Here is a 19992-nt window from a genome sequence, read left to right as displayed (position 1 = left end):
AACCTATCTGAAAGGTTAACCGACAAAAATATGAAAAAAAAAAAAAAAAAAAGGCAGCTGTTAATTACAGAATTTGTAATAGCAGAAGACTGGAAACCACACAAACATCTATTGGTATACCACTGGTTGAATAAACAGGTACACCCTTGCAAGAGAATACTATGCCAGTTGGAAAAGAAACGAAGATATTTATATCTGCTGTGTTGTGTCTCTAGGATATATTAAGTGAAAAGAACAAAGTTATTTTGTGTTGAGTAAAATACATGTGTATTTGATTTTAAAGAGAAATAAGCAAAGGATACAACAGTGAAATGGCAACCTAAGGAAGGAAAAGTATTTGCAAATCATTTATCTGATAAGGGATCAATCTAGAATACACAATAACTACAACTCAACAACAAAACAAATAACATGAAAAAAATGGGCAAAGGACTTGAACAGACATTTCTCCAAAGATGATGATAGACAAATGGCCAGCAAGCATATGAAAAAACATTCAATGTTACTAATCCTTAGGGAATGCAAATCAAAATCACCATCACAATGAAATAACACCTCAAACTCATTCAGGATGTCTACCGTCAAAAAAACATGGTAGTGAGGATGTGCACTTCATGCACTGTTGGAAATGCAAAATGGTTCAGCTGCTATGGAGGAAAGTATGAGTTTCTAAAAATTTAGAATTATATGATTCAACATTTCTACTTCTGGGTATATGTCCAAAAGAATGGAAAGGATCTTAGAGTTATTTGTACATCCGCGTTTAAAGCAGCATTATTCACAATAGCCAAGAGGTGGAAGCAACCCAAGTGTCCATTCATGAAGGAATGAATAAACAAAATGTGATACACATACAATGGAGTATTCAGCTTTAAAAAGGAAGAAAACTGACTATAACATGGATGAACCTTGAGGACCGTTCACTAAATGAAATAGTCGCAAAAGGACTTATACTGTAGTGGTCGAAATTCACAGAAATAAAGTAGAATGATGTTTCCCAGTAGCTGAGGGGAGGGGGAAATGGAGACTAGTTGTTTATACAGAGTTTCAATTGTGCAAGATGGAAAAATTTGGCAGATTGTTCAGCAATATGAATATACTTAACACTATTGAACTATATACGAATATACTTAACACTATTGAACTATATACTTAGAAATGATTAAGACATTAAACTATGTGTTCTGTGTTTTTTACCTCAATAAGAAATGAAAAAAAAAAAAAAATGGGGGAATGCAGTTCACAAAAATCACACAAAATTCAGTAGTACTGAGTACATTCACAGTATTGTGTAGCCATGACCATTACCTAGTTCCAGAAGTTTCTGGTGCTCCACCTGGAAACCCCCTACTCATGAAGCAGTCACTCCCCATTCCCCTCCCCCACAGCCCCTAGTAACTGCTAATCTGCTTTGTCTCTTTGGAAACAAGACAAGTTTTGTCATCTTGTCTCAAGTTGGCACAACTACATGTAGAATTATTTTAAGTGACCTCAAAATATTATAATGTGTACATGTCTAATAAGATATACTTCATAAAATAAACCACAAAGAAGTCTTAAACTTCATTCAATAATCCTATTGTTAGTGTAATCATGCTGGTAATGTTAATCTGATACTAACTACAGAAGAACAAAACAAATAAGCATATGAATTTCTGCTGAGGAGAAAAGAAATATATCAAGGAGAATATTATTCAGCCATAAACTGAAATGAGGCACTGATAAATGGCACAACATGGATGAACCTTGAAAATACGCTAAGTGAAATAAACCAGACACAAAAGGCCACGGTATGATTCTGTTTATTCAAAATACCCAGTATAGGCAAAGCATATAAACAGTTACCAGGGGCTGTGGGGAAGGGGAATGGGGAGTGACTGCTTAATGAATGGGTATGGGGTTTCCAGTCAGAGCACTGAAAAATTCTGAAACTACACAATGGTCATGGCTACACAATATTTTGAATGTACTTAATACCACTGAATGTACATTTAAAAAGTAAATTTTACTTGTGTGTTTTACCACAGTTAAAAGGAATCTCAAAATTGGGGTTTTATATATACCCAAAAGAAATATTGAGAACAATCAATTAAATCAGACATTAATTGTACTTAGATGAAGAACAGCTTTATTAACATAAATCCATTTACATGTGAAGCTCATATATGCTACAACTTAGTCTTCTCAATGTTAAAAATAATTTTTTTCTACCATGTAAAACCTAACCTTCTCTTTGACTTCTGAAAATTATATTTTGGTCCCTGAGAGTTATAAAAAGGGAGCTGGACTCCAGTAATATCATTTGCCTGATAGCTGGGTCTCAGTCCACCTCTGTCCACAAGCACTGGTCCATGGCCACCTCCAGGTCCTTCCTGTACAGCTTTTACAAGAGGGTAAATATGTTTATTTGCTGTTTCCGATTCAAGTTCAATTACCTCTCTGGCATAGTCCTGAAATTCTTTCTCCTTTTCAGCCAAAAGAGCTTCAGTAAGTTTGCAATAATCTAATTCTGCTTGTTTTGCTTGCTTTGCATTAAACTTATTTTTGGCCTATTTGGGAAAGAAAGGAAATATAACTTAATATTGGTTAAGAACGTGAACTTTCTAAATATAGGTAGCATTTGAAAATGTAGATATAATTTTCTAAACTCATTGATATTTTACAAGTTCTGATTTAACAACTATATACTATCATGTATTTCAGAAACTTTCCTATCATGCTCAAAGTAGTGGCTCAATGAAACCTTTATTAATTGCCTAATGTGATACATTTGCAAATAACACAGTGACATAGCGAAACATGAAATTTAGATAAAAACTCAGGGAACAGAGTTTAGAATCCTGTTTCAACCACTTACAAGATGTGAACTTTGGTGGTTTAGAATGCACAGCCACCATTGTCTCTAACCATCCACTATTCTGGAGGAATTCACTCAACTCTACTGTGCTGGGTCAGCCCAATATACCATGTTCCCAGCCACATAAGATTAAATCAGCAGTGAATATCTGGACTAAAACCATTTACATTATCTATTTCCCAAAAATTTTAAACTGGAACAATAAAAAATGAGTGACATTTATCAATGTAGGTTGAGAGGGCACTGAGTGGAATAGGCAATTTGCCAAAAGCCAGTTTACCAATATTTTATACAAATTTTGTCTTTTAATTGTTTATATTAATTTACATTGGATGGGATTCTTTTTATGGCTTTTCTGTGATGCTCTGGTTGGCCACTTTTCATTTGTATTCTCTGTGGCACTTTAAGAAATGTCGAGTTGGCCGGGCGCGGTGGCTCAAGCCTGTAATCCCAGCACTTTGGGAGGCCGAGACGGGTGGATCACGAGGTCAGGAGATCGAGACCATCCTGGCTAACACGGTGAAACCCCGTCTCTACTAAAAAAAATACAAAAAACTAGCCGGGCGAGGTGGCGGGTGCCTGCAGTCCAGCTACGCGGGAGGCTGAGGCGGGAGAATGGCGTAAACCCGGGAGGCGGAGCTTGCAGTGAGCTGAGATCCGACCACTGCACTCCAGCCTGGGCGACAGAGCTAGACTCCGTCTCAAAAAAAAAAAAGGAAAGAAACCTAGAAAGTAAACAGAAAAAGCAGGCTGGGCGTGGTGGCTCACACCTGTAATCCCAGCACTTTGGGAGGCCGAGGCGGGCAGATCACGAGGTCAGGAGATCGAGACCATCCTGGCTAACATGGTGAAACCCCGTCTCTACTAAAAAATACAAAAAACTAGCCGGGTGAGGTGGCGGGCCCCTGTAGTCCCAGCTACTCGGGAGGCTGAGGCAGGAGAATGGCATGAACCCGGGAGGCGGAGCTTGCAGTGAGCTGAGATCCGGCCACTGCACTCCAGCCCGGGCGACAGAGCGAGACTCCGTCTCAAAAAAGAAAATAAAATGTCGAGTTTATTTTTTTATTTTTTTGAGACGGAGTCTCGCTCTGTCGCCCGGGCTGGGGTGCAGCGGCCAGATCTCAGCTCACTGCACGCTCCGCCTCCCGGGTTTACGCCATTCTCCCGCCTCAGCCTCGCGCGTAGCTGGGACTACAGGCACCCGCCACCTCGCCCGGCTAGTTTTTTGTATTTTTTTTAGTAGAGACGGGGTTTCACCGTGTTAGCCAGGATGGTCTCGATCTCCTGACCTCGTGATCCACCCGTCTCGGCCTCCCAAAGTGCTGGGATTACAGGCTTGAGCCACCGCGCCCGGCGAGTTTATTTTTTAAAGTAACAGTTACTATGTCTACTTAGGAATATATTTAATATTCATAAAAATATTTCTCAAAATCCAAAATGTTGGCATAAAACAGTGGCCCAAACCTGATATCTACCATAAATTTAAATTTTTGATGGAACAGAGCAACCATATTAATGTGAAATATCAAATTTTTCATTATTGGGTGCTGCAATTCAAAATTCTGTTTACATACTATTTGTGAAATTGGGGATAAAATACCAGAGTTTTAAAAAGTAGAAAATGACAATAAGATTGGAGAAAAGGTCAAAAAAAGGCCAAAATCTATCTCTCATCAAAGGTAAAATGCTAATATTTGGGAACTTAATAAGCAACAATTTGGATAAGTTAGTTTAGTAAATATAGAAAAATATTGAGGGAACAGAAAGAACCATTTGAAGCACAGAAAGGAAGTGACAATGGAAGGAAAGAATTACTGTGATGGAACATATGATTGGTACCTCACATTTGATATGCATTAAGCATAAATATAAGTTTATAAAGAAAAAGTTCCAAAAAATTAAGTTTAAAATCCTAAAAATGCTAATAGATGAAGGTAAAAGTACTTTCCAAGTACATTTGGAAGATAATAGCTAATTAACTATCCTGAAAACTGGAAAATAAGGCCAAAAAAATCAAGTATTTGTAAAAATTGTACCTAAGAGGAACCAAGTATTTGATAAAGAAAACTTCTTAAAGACTTCAACAAGTAAATCAGAAGGATTCCAAATACTGATCTTATTTGACTGTGATTGAAACAATTTTGGCACCCGGCCAAAAATTAAAAACTTTTGTATCTCAAAGATAATATCAACAGAGTGAAAAGGTAACTCATGGGATGGGAGAAGACATTTGCAAATCGTGTATCTGATCACAGATTAATATACAGAATATTTTCAAAACCTCTAAAACCCAAGAGCAAAAAATCCAATTCAAAAATGGAGGCCGGGCACAGTGGCTCACACTTGGAGTCCTAGCACTTTGGGAGGCCAAGGCGGGCACTTGAGGTCAGGAGTTTGAGACCAGCCTGGCCAACATGGTGGAACCCCATCTCTACTAAAAATACAAAAATTAGCCTGGCGTAGTGGTGGGCACCTGTAATCCCAGCTACTTGAGAGACTGAGAAAGGAGAATTGCTTGAACCCTGGAGGCAGAGGTTGCAGTGAGCCGAGATCATGCCACTGCACTCCAGCCTGGGCAATGGAGCAAAACTCTGTCTCAAAAAAAAAAAAAAAAAAAAAAAAAAGTGAAAAAAGCCAAACAGAAAAGGACAAATATTGTCTGATTCCATTTATGAGATACCTAGAATAATCAAATTCATTGAGATAGAAAATAGAACAGAGGTTACCCAGTCTGGAGAAAAGAGAGGATGGGGAGTTACTGTTTAACGTGTACAGAGTTTTAGTACAGGATGATGAAAAACTCTGGAGGTAGAGTGGCGATGGTCAATGTGAATGTACTCAATGCCTCTGAACCGTACACTTAACCATGCTTAAAATGGTACTTTTTCATGTTATATTTTACCACAATAAAAATCAATTTAAAAAAACTCAGCACTAAGAAAACCCAATTAAAAAGTGGCAACACTCTTAAATAGACACTTCACAAAAGAAGGTATACAGATGGCTAGCAAGGATGTGAACAGATGTCCATTATCTTTGGTCATTAGAGAAATGTAAAATAAGGCCATAAGATATCACCATACTAGAATAGTTAAAATTAGGGGATGACAATATCAAGTGTTGATGAGTATGTGGAGTAAGTTGTGCTCGCATACATTGCTGGTAGGAATGGAAAATGTTACAGCCATTTCAAAAACAAGTTTTAGTTGCAAATGATTGGATGCTAGGTCCTCTACGTATCTTCTAAAATCTGATATCTCCATTCACCTCAAATCTGAAACCTATGAGATCCCAATCAACATAGTCTTTGAGATATGGGAAAAAAGTAAAACAAAGAAGATGAGCATTATGGCCTGCCACATGCATTTGTATTTTCTGTTTTTTGTTTTTGTTTTTTTGTTTTTTTGTTTTTTTTTTTTTTTTTTTTTTTGAGACGGAGTCCCGCTCTGTCGCCCAGGCTGGAGTGCAGTGGCCGGATCTCAGCTCACTGCAAGCTCCGCCTCCCGGGTTCACGCCATTCTTCTGCCTCAGCCTCCCAAGTAGCTGGGACTACAGGCGCCCACCACCTCGCCCGGCTAATTTTTTTGTATTTTTTAGTAGAGCCTGGGTTTCACCATGTTATCCAGGATGGTCTCGATCTCCTGACCTCGTGATCCACCCGTCTCGGCCTCCCAATGTGCTGGGATTACAGGCTTGAGCCACCGCGCCCGGCTGTATTTTCTTTAATATTTACTAAAGTATAATAGACACTAAAGAAGGATAAACATTCATTTAAAAGATAAAACTCATATGGGAACTTCACTGGAGATAAAAACAGAAACTAACCCTATATTTTTAATATATTTTATTGAGCCATAACCATAATGACCATTTTTTTCTTATCTGACAAAAGAAACTGCTTGGGAGATAGAAAACTAGCATGAATTCTGTATTATATACTTATTGCTAACGTAAGTATAAACATTCAGGAATAATTACCATTTGCTGAATATGGGCATCTTGAACCTCTCGGTGTTCTTTATCAGCTTTGTATTTTTTCTCCTTTTCATGTTCCCAGAAAATTTGATCTGCTTTCATGACAGCCAGCAATTGTTCTTTAGCCTCTATTTTTCTTTGTCTTTCTTCTTCCTCTTTATTTTTCATCTAGACGTTTAAGGCAAAGGAAACAAATTAAAACCAGTTATAGCAACCAGTCCTGTCTGAAAAGGCACAGAGTCAGAGAGTTGAAGCAGAGGAGAGTCAGCCAGGAGCAATACAGGAGCAGAAAAGTGCATGCACCTGGGTGGTTCCCATGAGGCCAGTTTACTTTGGTTTTGTCCTATTTCCTGAATATCAGAAAACACCGAAGTGATACAGGACAATGTTTACTGGCTTGAAAAAGAAAATACAGGAAAAGAAAAAAGATGTTCTCAAGGAAGGGAAATACGTAAGTAAAAAATTAATTGCTCCAGCAATGCGTGGTGGCTCACGCCTGTAATCCCAGCACTTTGGGAGGCCAAGGTGGGCAGATCACCTTGGGAGGTCGGGAGTTTGAGACCAGCCTGACCAACATGAAGAAACCCTGTCTCTACTAAAAATACAAAATTAGCCAGGCATGATGGTGCATGCCTGTAATCCCTACTACTCTGGAGACTGAGGCAGGAAAATTGCTTGAACCCGGAAGGCGGAGGTTACGGTGAGCCAAGATTGTGCCATTGCACTCCAGCCTGGGCAACAAGAGTGAAACTCCGTCTCAAAAAAAAAAATTGCTCCTATGTGTATAAACTATCAGCTATCCAAATTAAATGTTATGACAGTCATGTAAAATATAAGTTTTGAAATATTAAACAAATGTATAATTTTTACATGGTTTGTCTTTAAAACATACAAATGAAAAGTATACCACATAAATAACCTTTGCGTTTCAGATGGTTCTGAAACAGAAGAGATTATTACTTTGCATCTATAAATATCTCATTTGTAACTGTCATGTCATCTTTGTTGGGAAGTAAACATTGTCCAATTTCAAAAATACAGGAGGATAATTAATATATTGTTTTTAATATCTTGGCTAGTTTTTGGTTAGAGAGTCAGATGGGATGGGAAACACAGTGGAAAGGTCCTAACTTTGTCTTTCTATTTTTATTTTCACAATTGAATTGTTTACCACAATGGCTCTATATTCTGCAATTGTTTTTAATTCTGCTTTGTTTTTTTCATCTTTTTCTCTTTCTCTTTTTTCCCATTCAGCCTCAGCTTCTGCAATATCTCTAGCAATAATCATATCTTCATTGTCAAGTTTCTCTTTCAATAGTTCACTCAGGAAGTTATGTATTCTTTCTCTTCGTTTCTCCATAAGCCTGTAACAAAATAACCATACTTGTCAAATCTTCATGAACAGATGTCCAGTGGAGCCAACATGACTTAATTAGGGAGTCTGAGATAACTTGTAGTCTCTTACATCTCTCTCTCTCTCTTTGTGTGTGTGTGTGTGTGTGTGTAAGAAATAAGATCTTAAAATTATCTACATTGAAAAATATTTTAGGCCAGGTGTGGTAGCTCATGCCTATAATCCCAACACTTTGGGAGGCTGAGGTAGGAGGATCGCTAGAGCCCAGGAGTTAAGAGACCAGCCTGGGCAAGATGGCAAGACCCCATTTCTACAGACAAATTTTTTAAGTTGGGCACGGTGGCTCACGCCTGTAATCCCAGCACTTTGGGAGGCCGAGGCGAGTGGATCATGAGGTCAGGAGTTCGAGACTAGCCTGACCAACATGGTGAAACCCTGTCTCTACTAAAAATACAAAAATTAGCCAGGCGTGGTGGCACATGCCTGTAATCCCAGCTACTCAGGGGGCTGAGGCAGGAGAATCGCTTAAACCCAGGAGGTGTAGGTTGCAGTGAGCTGAGATCACACCACTGCACTCCAGCCTGGGCGAGAGAGCGAGACTCTGTCTCAAAAAAAAAAAAAAAAAAAAAAAAAGTCTTAGCCAAGCGCAGTGGCATGGACCTGCAGCCCCAGCTACTCAGGAGGCTGAGGCAGGAGGATTGCTTGAGCCCAGGGGTTCAAGGTGGCAGTGAACTGTGTACCACTGTATTCCAGCCTGAGTGACAGAGTGAGACTCTATTAAAAAAAAATTAAAGAAAAAAAATTTTTTTTGAGATAGAGTCTCACTGTCACCCAGGCTGGAGTGCAGTAGCACAATCTCAGCTCACTGCAACCTCTGCCTCCTGGGTTCAAGCGATTCTCCTGCCTCAGCCCAGCTAGTTTTTATATTTTTAGTAGAGAGGGGGTTTCACCATGTGCCCAGGCTGGTCCTGAATGCTTGACCTCAAGTGATCCACCTGCTTCAGCATACCAAAGTGCTGGGATTATAGGCGTGAGCCATTGCACCTGGCCACAGAAAATATTTCAATATTTTATCAGACTACCCTGCTTACTCTATCATTGGAGGCTGAGGCTATAAAAGGCCTTTATTTAAATAAAATCAAGGAAATAATCTAATAATTAAAGTTATCAAAATCCTAAATATCCATCCCCTCACAATACTCTGTCTGGAATTTATTCACAGCACTTTTTTGACTTGATCTGTTTAAATTTCTCCCTTTACACTTTAAGGTTCCTTTTTTTTTTTTTTTTAAGAGACAGGATCTTGCTATGCTGGCCAGGCTGGTCTCAACTTTCTGGCCTCAAGCAATCCTCCTACTTTGGCCTCTCAAATTCACTATGAGATTCCTCAGGTCAGAAATTGAATGGGTCCTCTCTCTAGTGAAGAGCAAAGCATGTGCCTGGTATATCATAAGAATAAATACATTTTGTTAAATAAATTGGGGCATTTTTATTTATGAAATTGTATAAAAAATAATTTTGTTGTGACAAATTCACTTACTAAATGAATTGGCAAAGCAGCATGTGAGAAATGATGAGAAAGGATACAGTGCATACTCCAAGGAAATTACAATTTAAAGTGGAGAAAAGACATTTATGCAAATGTCTTTATAACTATCCAAGACAAAGGGTAATAAATGCCATGAGAAAGCTAGAAAATGATATGGACAAAGGAGAAAAAAAGAAAGCCTTCAGAGAAAAGGTGACATTTCAGGTAGAATTCCAAAAAACAGTATTTTAAACAGTTTTATTGATTGCTTACTATGCTCCTGACACTATTCCAGGTGCTGAGGACAGACCTAACAGTGAACAAAAACATTAGAAGTTGGGCATGGTAGTGCGCACCTTTAATCCCAGCTACTCAAGAGGCTAAGATAGAAGGATCCCTGGAGGCTATGAGGTTGAGGCTACAGGGCACTGTGATCACACTTGTGAATAGTCATTGTCCTCCACCCTGGGCAACACAGCAAGACCTCATCTCTAAAAAAAAAGTTTTAATAAAAATAAAAATCTGTGCCCTCATGGGGCTTTCATGATTGCTGGAGGAGAGGGACAGTAAACAAAATAAATAATTAAAAAATATATATAGTGCTATATATCAAGCAACGAGGGTGGGGAAAGCAGGTAAAGTGACAAGCAATTGGGGAGGGGGTATAATTTTAAATAAGGTAGTCAGAGAAAGCCTCAGTGACAAGGTAATATTTAAGTACAGATCTGAAAGAGTTAAGAAAGCAAGTTACGTGCTCTCTGGAGGTGAGCATTCCCTAGAGCAGGCAGAGGCAAGTCCAGTACAGGTGAGAAGAAGGAGAGGAGAGAATAGTAAGAGAAGAGGTCTGAGGGATAAGGCTGGAAAGGATGAGCTGGGAAGACGGAAATCTGGGTAGGTGGAGAGCCTTATGGGCCATTGTAAAGACTAAGTGAGTTGTGAAGCCATCAGAGGATTCTGCACAAGGGGAAAGCATGATTTAGACAGAAACCCCCTATACTGCAATCTGGCCTCCTACTCTTATCTCTACACCCCATACCAAACTGATCACTAATATAAGCAATGTCCTCTAAATCGGATGAATACTTCATTTTAAAAATTATACTTAATCCCATTACTGACCTAACACTGATGACCGCTCCCTTCTTACTGAGACTCTCCTCCCTGATGTTTCCCTGGTTTTTCTCCAATCTCCGGAAACTATTTGTTGGTCTTCACATTATCTTCTTTTTCCATTTGACTTTTAAATGGAGTTCCCTAGGGACTATGCCACCTTCATTTCTTACCTACCCACCCTAGGTGAGCTCATCTGTATCCACAACTCCAACTGCCACTTATATACCAATGGCTCACAAAGCCATCTTCAGCTCATACTCCTCTGGGACAGCAGATCAGCGTTTCTGACCATCTACAAGATGATGTCTTCACACCCACATCCCAAACTGAAATCAAATCACTGAATGCTCTAGTCATATATAAAATAAGACCTCTGTTCCTAAAGACTACTGTCATAATAATCATAAAATCATAATAATTTCAGCTAGTACTTTATTATACACATTATTAAAGCCTACCTGTGTGTTTCAGCTTCTTTTTCTTTCCCCATTTGTATAAGACACTTTTTTGCTTTGATAAATTTTCTAATCTTTTCATCTTCTTCCTCTTGCTGCTGCTGTTCTACAGCTTTGATAATATGTTTATCCTGCATATGTTCCTTGGGGGAAAAACTGTATGTATTAACTTATCACAAAGAAAAATATCTTTCAACATATCAACAGCTAACAAGAACCTGTCAAATGGTCACAGCTTCTGACCCAGTTATTCCTCTCCTGGAAATTTTATCCCAAAGAGATGATCAGAGAAGTGCATAAAGGTTTATGTGCCATGCACTTTATCTCAAAGTTACTTATAATAGCCAAAAAATGGAAACAACCTCTAAATATTCAATCATAGAGAATAATCATGGAGAATATAGTTAAATCATACTCTCAGTTACATGAGATGTGATTCAAATAATATAATCAATATGTAGGTGGGGGAAAGCAGAATATGTAACATTACATAGTATATTCCAATTTCACAAATACATGTAAGTACAACTTTATAATGTATAAATGACTGGAAGAAATGTGTCAAATGTTAACAGTACTTACCTCTGGGGTATGAGATAATAGGTAACTTTTATATCTTATTAATGCTTTTCTGTATTTCTCTTCAAATATTTCATGTCTTTAAAGTATGCAATTAAAAATAATTGTATAATAAGAAAAGATACACCAAATATATAAAGTTCATTTAATGTTTGAATAGTCATATGGTTCAAAAACCAAAAATGCTTTTTACATACACAGTGTAGCGAGCGTCCTTCCACTCCATCCACTATGTCTCTTCCTAATCCTCCCTCCAGACTCAAATCACTATTGTTGTTTCTTGTCCAGACTTTGCTTTTGCATACATATATGAAAATACAGATATGTATTCTAACAAATTTTTAAAGTAGGTCACTAGTATTTACAACAAAAAGTAAAAATCTGTTCATATTAGCATATGTTCTATGAGCTCCGCCTGAGTTAGCCATCATAAAAACAGATGGCATTGTGCACAATAGCCTGAATATATAGATATATTAGTATATTCTGTTATTTAGACAGGGTGTCTGTTGCCCAAGGTGCAGTGGCACGATCATAGCTCATGAAAGCCTTGAACTCTGGGGCTCAAGGGAAACTCCCACCTCAGCCTCCAGAGTAGCTGGGGCTACAGGCATGAGCCACCGTGCCTGGCATATTCTGTTATTATATAAATAGAAACCAATTCAAAGTAAAAGTTGTTAATCCTCCACTATATTTATACCTCAGGGTCTACTATGTGCCCAGCACTCTTAACTAATCTCCTATTTTATGGGTTAATTTTAAAAGCCTATAATCTGGTTAGGAGATATATTGGTCAATATGATCAACATGAAAAACTAAAGCAAACAGCAAACTGTTAAAAGTGATTGTTTTGGATAATTCCTTACAAGTTTTATTTTGCTGTTTTCTCCAAGTTTATTCTAATGTTCACAAAGACTTTTTATAATATGAAAAAATATAGAGTTGATTAACACAAAGTTAATTCTCATTTTTCAATATTGAAAGCTTAAGCTCAAGGTCATATAGCCAGTAAATGGCAGAGTTAGCATTAAAAACTAGGTCTGTGCTACTCCAAGCCTACTTGGAGACATAAAAAGTATTCCACCCATTATCCAAGAATTAGATTTTAATGAAAACAACAACATTTCAAGTAAAAATCTTAGGAATTAAAATTTTCATAGCTAAAATGTAAAAAATCAACAGAAGACTTAGAATACAAAGTTGAAACTCAGTAGAACAAAAAGAAAATGGCAGAAACAATTAGTTGCCTACCAAAGATTATTTCTTCTGTGCTTCATTAGCAGCAGGACCCAGATTTTATTCAGGGTAGAAATATACTCAGCTAAAAGACTATACGTCCAGCTTTCTTTTCAGCCAGGTGTAACAAAATTATGATCAATGAGATTCAGGGAAAACTGTTAAGTGGGACTTCTTGGAAAATTCCTTAAAAGGAGAACAGCCTGGGCAATGTACCAGAACCCATCCGTACAAAAAAGACCAAAAAAATTATGGCAGCACATGCCTGCAGTCCCAGCTACCAGGCAGGATGAGGTGGGAGGATCACTTAAGCCCAGGAGGTCAAGGCTGCAGTGAGCCAACATGCCACTGCACTCCAGCCTGGGAGACAGAGTGAGACCCTGTCTCAAAAAGAGGAAAAGGAAGAGGAAGAAGAAGGAGGAGGAGGAGAAGGAGGAGGAGAAGGAGAAAAGAGGAAGAAGAAAAGAAAAGGAGGAAGAAGGAAGAAGAAAGAAGAAGAAAGAGGAGGTAAAGGAGGAGGAGGAGGAGGAGATAGGAAATAGAGTACTCCCTTTTTACATTCATCCTTTCTTCCTTCTTGCTATCCAGAATGTGGACATGAGGGCTGAAACTCCAGCAGCTATTCAGGGCCATTAGGCAAACTTTGTACATAGATGCCATCTATGTACAAAGAATAACAGAGTAGACTGGGTGTGGTGGCTCACACCTGTAATCCCAGCACTGTGGAAGGCCAAGGCAGGCGGATCACCTGAGGTCAGGAGTTCAAGACCAGCCTGGCCAACATGGTGAAAACCATCTCTACTAAAAATACAGAAATTAGTGGGGTATGGTGGTGGGTGCCTGTAATCCCAGCTACTTGGGAGGCTGAAGCAGGAAGAATTGCTTGAACCTGGAAGGCAGAGGTTGCAGTGAGCTGAGATCATGCCACTATACTTCAGCCTGGGTGACAGAATAAGACTCCATCTCAAAAAAAAAAGTAACAGAGTAAAAAAAAGAGAAGGTGGTGTCTTAGTCCCTGTTAACTCTATAGCTGCCGTTACCACACACCCCTGCACTTTAAACCTGTATATTATTTGCAGTTTTCTATCATATGCATTTAAGCCTTATCTTAACTAATGAGAAAAGATTCTTAGAAATTACAGCATTATTTCAAAAAATCCAATGTCTATCAGAGAGATTCTAGAACAGAAAGATAAAATGGAAGGGGACAAAATTATCTAAGAAATAAAACAATAAAAGTTCTCAGGATGAAAGAAATATGAGTTTACAGAATAAAAGCATCAACTGAATGCCCAGAAAAATGAATGAAGGCACATAATTCAAGGCACATCACTGTAAAATTTTGGAGCACAAGAGATAAAGACAGGACCCTAAAACCATTCAGAAAGACAGAAAGAAGAAAAAGAAAAAAAGCAAAATGGCCAGGCGTAGTGGCTCACCCTTGTAATCACAGCACTTCAGGAAGCCAAGGCGGACAGATCACTTGAGGCCAAGAGTTCGAGACCAGCCTAGCCAACATGGCGAAACCCTGTCTCTACTAAAAGTACAAAAATTAGCCAGGTATGTGGCACATGCCTGTAATCCCAGCTACTTGTGAGGCTGAGGCACAAGAAGTGCTTAAGCCCAGGAGGCGGAGGTTGCAGCAGTGAGCCAAGATTATGCCACTGTACTCCAGCCAGGGAGGCAGGGTGAAACTGTCTCAAAAAAAAAAAAAAAAAAAAAAGAAAAGAAAAAAGAAAGAAAGAAAAGTAAAAATAATTACATATGTCAGATGAAGATCATCAATGGCATCATGCTTTTCAATAGCAATACTAGATGCCAAAGGAATATAAAACAGTGAATACAAAATTCTGAATTCTGAACCCAGAATTCTATAACCAATCAAACTATAAATCATGCATGACTTTAAAAGATAAGCTTTTCATACTATCATACTGGTCCTTAAAAAATAATAACTAAAAATGATTAAAAAATAAAATAAACTTTTCAGACAATTAAAACATTTTACCTCTCATACACCCTTTCTTAAGGAAGCTACTCCAAGGTGTATTTTAGCAAGATGAGGGAGTAAATCAAGAAAAAGACGTAAGATTCAGGAAATCAGAGATTTAGCCCTAGAAAGTAATATTCTACGCACACATTACAGTTTTTAATGTTAACAAAGGTTAAACACATAACATACACCCTTACAAAAAAGGTCAAAATGTAAAATTAAAACTTTTTTTTTTTTTTTTTTTTTTGAGACGGAGTCTCGCTCTGCCGCCCAGGCTGGAGTGCAGTGGCCGGATCTCAGCTCACTGCAAGCTCCGCCTCCCGGGTTCCCGCCATTCTCCTGCCTCAGCCTCCCGAGTAGCTGGGACTACAGGCGTCTGCCACCTCGCCTGGCTAATTTTTTGTATTTTTAGTAGAGACGGGGTTTCACCGTGTTAGCCAGGAGGGTCTCGATCTCCTGACCTCCTGATCCGCCCGCCTCGGCCTCCCAAAGTGCTGGGATTACAGGCTCGAGCCACCGCGCCCGGCCAAAATTAAAACTTTAAACTCTTACAAATTAAAAAAAAAAAAGTTTGTGTTGGCTACCATTTGTACAACACACTTAATTTAAACATTTTCATTTTGGCAGCACATGAAAAAAGTGATGGTAGAAAATAAAGTCATTGGGGGTTTTCAAATAGCAGAACTGGCAGTTTTGCCATGTAGAAGAGGCAAATAAATATTATTTCCCCAAAATTCACATTTGAAAATATTTAGTTAAAAGTCACAGAATTTTTCTCAGTAGAGACCCCAATAATTAGTTGCTGTAGGTGACCTGTTTGAAAGGACAATATCTCTTTAGAGTGTAATTTTACTAATTTGGGCATAGAGAAGAAGTCTTAAGAACATGAACATGATCTTAAAGGAGGGAAGAGGAACAGAGGAAGACATAAAAGCAAGAAAAATGACATGGTAATTGCAATCACTAAAAAATTGTATTCTCAGTCGGTGCAGAATACTGTCTTTTGTCTACAACAGGTGCTTATTCCTGAACTGTTATTGCAGCATGGATTTAATTTGCTTGGAGTTAGTCTGATCATTCAAATGTTTTATTGTGTACCAGAGAGCATTTAGAAGATATCCTACACTATTAGGAGGCTGGTCCTTAAGAACTTCGATACAGGCCAGTTGTGGTAGCTCACATCAATAATCCCAGAACCATGGGAGGCCAAGGCAGGAGGACCGCTTAAGCTCAGGAGTTGGAGACCAGCCTAGGAAACACCCCATCTCTATAAAAAAATTTTAAAAAGTAACCAGGCATAGTGGTGTATGACTAGTCCCATCTACTCAGAATGCTAAGGTGGGAGAATCACTTAAGCCTGGGAAGTCAAGGCTTCAGTGAGCTGTGATCGTGCCACTGCACTCCAGCCTGGGCAACAGAGCAAGACCCTATCTCAAAAAATAAAATAAATAAAAAATCAGGAAGATATGTTACCTTTGTCTACCAGATTAGGCTTTAAAAAAAAAGAACTTTGATACAATCTTTCACATCAAGTTTGAAGGTTTTGGCAGATGCTCCCACTGAATATACTTAATCATAGAGTCTTATGATACCTACTATATTAGTCCATTCTCAAATTACTATAAAGAACTACCTGAAACTGGGTATTTATGAAGAAAAGAGGTTTAATAGGCTCACAGTTCCACAGATTGTACAGGAATCATGGCTGGGAGGCCTCAGGAAACAACAATCATGGCATAAGGCAAAGAGGAGTGAGCATGTCTTCACATGATGGCAAGACAGAGACAGTGTGAAGGGGGAAGTGCTACACACTTTTAAACAATCAAATCTCATAAGAATTCACTCACAAGACAGCACTAGGAGGATGGTGTTAAACCATTAGAAACCACTCCCCGTGATCTAATCACTTCCCATCAGGACCCACCTCCAACATTCGGGATCATAATTCAACGAGGGATTTGGTTGGCAACACAGAACCAAACCATATCATTCTGCTGTTAACCTCTCCCAAATCTCATGTCCTTCTCATATTTCAAAACCAATTATGCCTTCCCAACAGTCCCCAAAAGTCTCCACTCATTCCAGCATTAGCTCAAAAGTTCAAGTCCAAAGTCTCATCTGAGACAAGCAAGTCTCTCCCACCTATGAGGCCATAAAATCAAAAATAAGCTGGTTAATTTCAAGATACAATGGGGATACAGGCATTGGGTAAATGTTCCTGTTCCAAAATGGAGAAATTGGCCAAAACAAAGGAGATACAGGCCGCATACAAGTCCAAAACCCAGCAGGGCAGTTATTACATTTTTTTTTTTAATTATACTTTAAGTTCTAGGGTACATGTGCACAACGTGCAGATTTATTACATATGTATACATGTGCCATGTTGGTGTGCTGCACCCGTTAACTCATCATTTACGTTAGGTATATCTCCTAATGCTATCTCTCTCCCCTCCCCTCACCCCACGACAGGTCCCTGTCGGTGTGGGATCTTCCCCACCCTGTATCCAAGTGTTCTCATTGTTCAATTCCCACCTATAAGTGAGAACATGTGGTGTTTAGTTTTCTGTCCTTGTGATAGTTTGCTGATAATGATGGTTTCCAGCTTCATCCATGTCCCTACAAAGGACACAAACTCATCCTTTTTTATGGCTGCATAGTATTCCATGGTAGATATGTGCCACATTTTCTTAATCCAGTCTATCACTGGATTAGCCAAGTCTTTAATCCAGTCTATCACTGGATTAGCCACTAAGAATAGCCAAGTCTTTGCTATTGTGAGTAGTGCCGCAATAAACATATGTGTGCATGTGCTTTATAGCTGCATGATTTATAAGCCTTTGGGTATATGCCCAGTAATGGGATGGCTGGGTCAAATGGTTTTCTAGTCCTAGATCCTTGAGGAATCGCCACACTGTCTTCCACAATGGTTGAACTAGTTTACAGTCCCACCAACAGCGTAAAAGCGTTCCTATTTCTTCACATCATCTCCAGCACCTGTTGTTTCCTGATTTTTTAATGATCGCCATTCTAACTGGTGTGAGATGGTATCTCATTGTGGTTTTGATTTGCATTTCTCTGATGGCCAGTGATGATGAACATTTTTTCATGTGTCTGTTGGCTGCATAAATGTCTTCTTTTGAGAAGTGTCTGCTCATATCCTTTTCCCACTTTTTGATGGGGTTGTTTGATTTTTTTTCTTGTAAATTTGTTTAAGTTCTTTGTAGATTCTAGTTATTAGCCCTTTGTCAGATGGGTAGATTGTAAAAATTTTCTCCCATTCTGTAGGTTGCCTGTTCACTCTGATGGTAGTTTCTTTTGCTGTGCAGAAGCTCCTTAGTTTAATTAGATCCCATTTGTCAATTTTGGCTTTTGTTGCCATTGCTTTTGGTGTTTTAGTCATGAAGTCCTTGCTCATGCCTATGTCCTGAATGGTATTGCCTAGGTTTTCTTCTAGGGTTTGTATGGTTTTAGGTCTAACATTTAAGTCTTTAATCCATCTTGAATTAATTTTTGTATAAGGTGTAAGGAAGGGATCCAGTTTCAGCTTTCTACATATGGCTAGCTAGTTTTCCCAGCACCATTTATTAAATAGGGAATCCTTTCCCCATTTCTTGTTTTTGTCAGGTTTGTCAAAGATCAGATGGTTGTAGATGTGTGGTATTATTTCTTTTTTTTTTTTTTTTTTTTGTTTTTGAGACGGAGTCTCGCTCTGTTGCCCAGGTTGGAGTGCAGTGGCCGGATCTCGGCTCACTGCAAACTCCGCCTCCCGGGTTCACGCCATTCTCCTGCCTCAGCCTCCCGAGTAGCTGGGACTACAGGTGCCCGCCACCTCGTCCGGCTAGTTTTTTGTATTTTTTAGTAGAGACGGGGTTTCACTGTGTTAGCCAGGATGGTTTCGATCTCCTGACCTCGTGATCCGCCCGTCTCGGCCTCCCAAAGTGCTGGGATTACAGGCTTGAGCCACCACGCCCGGCCAGATGTGTGGTATTATTTCTGAGGGCTCTGTTCTGTTCCATTGGTCTGTATCTCTGTTTTGGTACCAGTACTATGCTGTTTTGGTTACTGTAGCCTTGTAGTGTAGTTTGAAGTCAGGTAGTATGATGCCTCCAGCTTTGTTCTTTTGGCTTAGGATTGTCTCGGCAATGCAAGCTCTTTTTTGCTTCCATATGAACTTTAAAGTAGTTTTTTCCAATTCTGTGAAGAAAGTCACTGGTAACTTGATGGGGATGGCATTGAATCTATAAATTACCGTGGGCAGTATGGTCATTGGCAGTTATTAAATCTTAAAGTTCCTAAATAATCTTCTTTGACTCCATGTCTCATATCCATGGCATGTTGATGCAAGGGGTGGGATCCCATGGCCTTGGGCAGTTCCACCCCTGTGTCTCTGCAGGGTACAGCTGCTTTCATGGACTGGTGTTGACTGCCTGAGGCTTTTCCAGGCGCACGGTGCAAGATGCAATGGATCTACCATTCTGGGGTCTGTAGGACAGTGGCTGACATTGTTTGACTCTGTGTCCCCACCCAAATCTTCTCTTGAATTGTACTTCCATAATTCCCACATGTTGTGGGAGAGATCCAGTGAGAGATAATTGAATCACAGGGGCAGTTTCCTCCATACGGTTCTCATGATAATGAATAAGTATCATGAGATCTGAAGGTTTTATAAAGAGGAGTTCTCCCACACAAGCTCTCTTTCTTTGCATGCTGTAAAACATGACTTGCTCCTCCTTGCCTTCCACCATGATTGTAAGGCTTCCCCAGCCATGTAGAACTGTAAATCCAATTAAACCTGTTTCTTCTGTAAATTGTCCAGTCTCAGATATGTCTTTATCAGCTGTGTGAAAATTCACTAATACAGTAAATTGGTACCAGCAGAGTGGGGCATTGCTGAAAAGATAA

At 39.1% G+C, this 19992-nt stretch overlaps 1 protein-coding gene across 1 annotated transcript in view; it reads right to left on the bottom strand.

Annotated features, from left to right (window-relative positions):
- Nucleotides 1-2107: 2107 nt before the first annotated feature.
- CCDC173 (coiled-coil domain containing 173) overlaps nucleotides 2108-19992 on the bottom strand; it is a 57462-nt gene continuing 39577 nt past the window's right edge. Inside the window, exons 6-9 of the mRNA XM_010354430.2 lie at nucleotides 11286-11425; nucleotides 8004-8196; nucleotides 6836-7000; nucleotides 2108-2549 (exon numbers count right to left, since the gene is read on the bottom strand). Of these exons, the coding sequence (XP_010352732.1) occupies nucleotides 2208-2549; nucleotides 6836-7000; nucleotides 8004-8196; nucleotides 11286-11425 (840 nt within the window). The 3' untranslated portion in view covers nucleotides 2108-2207. The remainder of the gene's footprint in view (nucleotides 2550-6835; nucleotides 7001-8003; nucleotides 8197-11285; nucleotides 11426-19992) is intronic.

Source organism: Rhinopithecus roxellana, chromosome 14 (genome assembly GCF_007565055.1).
Source record: "Rhinopithecus roxellana isolate Shanxi Qingling chromosome 14, ASM756505v1, whole genome shotgun sequence".
NCBI lineage: Eukaryota > Metazoa > Chordata > Mammalia > Primates > Cercopithecidae > Rhinopithecus > Rhinopithecus roxellana.
This window is presented reverse-complemented; position numbering and strand designations above follow the sequence as displayed.